Source organism: Saimiri boliviensis, chromosome 14 (assembly GCF_048565385.1).
Source record: "Saimiri boliviensis isolate mSaiBol1 chromosome 14, mSaiBol1.pri, whole genome shotgun sequence".
Taxonomy (NCBI): Eukaryota; Metazoa; Chordata; class Mammalia; order Primates; family Cebidae; genus Saimiri; species Saimiri boliviensis.
The window spans coordinates 7,375,772-7,378,347 of record NC_133462.1 but is presented as its reverse complement, the minus strand read 5'-3'; the positions used below and the strand labels follow the sequence as shown (position 1 = coordinate 7,378,347).

At 53.1% G+C, this 2,576-nt stretch overlaps 1 protein-coding gene across 1 annotated transcript; it reads left to right on the top strand.

The window, feature by feature from the left end:
* Positions 1–206: 206 nt before the first annotated feature.
* On the top strand, positions 207–1,290 carry GPR32 (G protein-coupled receptor 32). Its single transcript, XM_010351194.3, is given in 3 exon segments — positions 207–234; positions 237–1,243; positions 1,246–1,290. Coding segments are annotated over 3 exon segments (1,080 nt in total).
* Positions 1,291–2,576: the final 1,286 nt, after the last annotated feature.

Sequence of the window (2,576 nt, the reverse complement as noted above, 5' to 3'; positions counted from 1 at the left end):
GTGCCTGTAATCCCAGCTACTCAGGAGGCTGAGGCAGGAGAATTGCCTGAACCCAGGAGGCGGAGGTTGCGGTGAGCCGAGATCGCGCCATTGCACTCCAGCCTGGGCAGCAAGAGCGAAACTCCGCCTCAAAAAATAAAATAATAATAATAATAATAATAATAATAATAATAAACATTCCATAAAAATGACCGAATGGAGAAATCATGAGTGGGGTCTCGGGGGGGACCAGGGCCGCAGTGACAGGCAACCTGGGGCTCTGACCCACGATCACTGCTGTTGCAGGAAGATGAATGTGTCCAGATGCGTGCCTGAGGAGGTGGGGCTCCTCCGCCCGCTGACCACGGCTGTCCTGTCTGTGTCCTTTGTCGTCGGCGTGGTGGGCAATGGGCTGGTGCTGTGGATGACCGTCTTCCGCATGGCCCGTACGGTGTCCACCGTCTGGTTCTTCCACCTGGCCCTTGCCGATTTCATGCTGTCCCTGTCTCTGCCCGTCGCCATGTATTACGTGGCCTCCAGGCAGTGGCTCCTCGGAGAGTGGGCCTGCAAACTCTACATCACCTTTGTCTTCCTCGCCTTCTTTGCCAGTAACTGCCTCCTCGTCCTCATCTCTGTGGACCGTTGCATCTCCGTCCTCTGCCCCGTCTGGGCCCTGAACCACCGCACCGCGCAGCGGGCGAGCTGGCTGGCCATCGCGGTGTGGCTCCTGGCCGGCGCCCTGTGCTCTTCACACCTGAAATTCCGGAAGACCAGAAAATGGAACGGCTGTGCGCAGTGCTACTTGGAGTTCAGCTCTAAGAATGAGACTGCCCAGACTTGGATTCAGGGGGTCTTCGAGATAAAAAACGTGGTGACCATAGCCCACCTCCTGCTGGGCTTCCTGGGGCCCTTGGCAGTCATAGGTATCTGCGCCCACCTCATCCGGGCCAAGCTCTTGCGGGAAGGACGGGTCCACGCTCACCGGCCCAAGAGGCTGCTGCTGGTGCTGGTGAGCGCTTTCTTCATCTGCTGGTCCCCGTTTAACATGGTCCTGTTGGTCCATCTGTGGCGACGGGTGAGCCTCAAGGAACTCTACCACCCCCGGATGTTCATCATCCTCCAGACTAGCTTCGCCTTGGGCTGTGTCAACAGCTGCCTCAACCCCTTCCTCTACGTCTTCGTTGGCAGAGATTTCAAAGAAAAATTTTTCCAGTCTTTGCCTTCTGCCCTGGCCAGGGCGTTTGGAGAGGAGGAGCTTCTCCGTGGTCCTGTCCCCACGGCAACGGCCCCAGGGAACGGTGGAAGCATTGAGCTGGAAGCTGGAAGCTGTCTTTCCTAGATCCCTTGCGGTCTCACCTTGCCAAATTCTGACTCTTCTTTCAGGAAGTCTTCCAGCAACCCCTCATTTAAAGCTCTGTGGTAGAGACAGCTGCTTATTCCGAATGTATTTTCTTTTTTCTTTTTCTTTTTTTTTTTTTGAGACTGACTCTTGCTCTGTCACCGGGCTGGAGTGCAGGGGTGCCCTTTCGGCTCGTGGCAACCTCCAATTCTTTGGTTCAAGTGATTCTCCTGCCTCAGCCTCTCAGGTAGCTGGGATTACAGGTACACACCACCACACCCAGCTAATTTTTGTCTATTTTTTTTTTTTTTTAAGTAGAGACAGGGTTTTACCATGTTGCCCAGGATGGTCTCGATCTCCTGACCTCCTGATCCGCCCGACACAACCTCCCATAGGGCTGGGATGACAGACATGAGCCACGACAACCAGCCCATCCTTCCCTTTCTTTTTTACTTTTTCTATTTTTCTTTTTTGGGAGACAAGGTCTCACTTTGTCACCCAGGCTGGAGTGCACTGGTGCCATCTCGGCTCACTGCAGTCTTAATCTCCAGGGCTCAAGCCATCCTCCTGCCTCAGCACTCCCCACCTCTGCCAAGTAGCTGGGACTACAGGCATGTGCCACCATGCCTGGGTAATTTGTAGAGACAGAGTTTCATCATGTTGCCCAGGCTGGTCTCAAACTCCTGAGTTCAAGTGATCCTCCAGCCTCGGCCCCCCAAAGTGCTGGGATGACAGGAATGAGCACAGCACCTGGTCTCCCCTTTGTTTGTAGTAAGATTCCTTTGCATGTAGGTACAGCAATGTGACCGGTTTCTGGCCAGGAGGATGTAAATGACAACAATCAATGTAACTTCCTTGAAGTGTCCTTAAATGGGAGGGGCCTGCCCTCCATTTCCCCCTTTCTGTTGTCCAGAATGCAGATGTACCAGTTAGCTCTTGCTGTGTAACAAACACCCTCAAAGTTTAGAGGCTTAAAAACGTAACCTTTTTTTTTTTTTTTTTTGGATAGGGTCTTGCTCTGTTGCCCAGGCTGCAGTGCAGTGGTGTGATCACTGCCACCTCAATCTCCCAGGCTCAAGTGGTCCTCACACCTCAGCCTCCTGAGTAGCTGGGATTACAGGCATACCCCACTGTGCCTGGCTAATTAAAAAAATTTTTTTTTGTTGACATGGGGTCTCGCTATGTTGCCCAGGCTGGTCTCAAACTCCTGGCCTCAAGTAATCCTCCTGCCTCAGCCTCCCAAAGTTTTGGGATTATA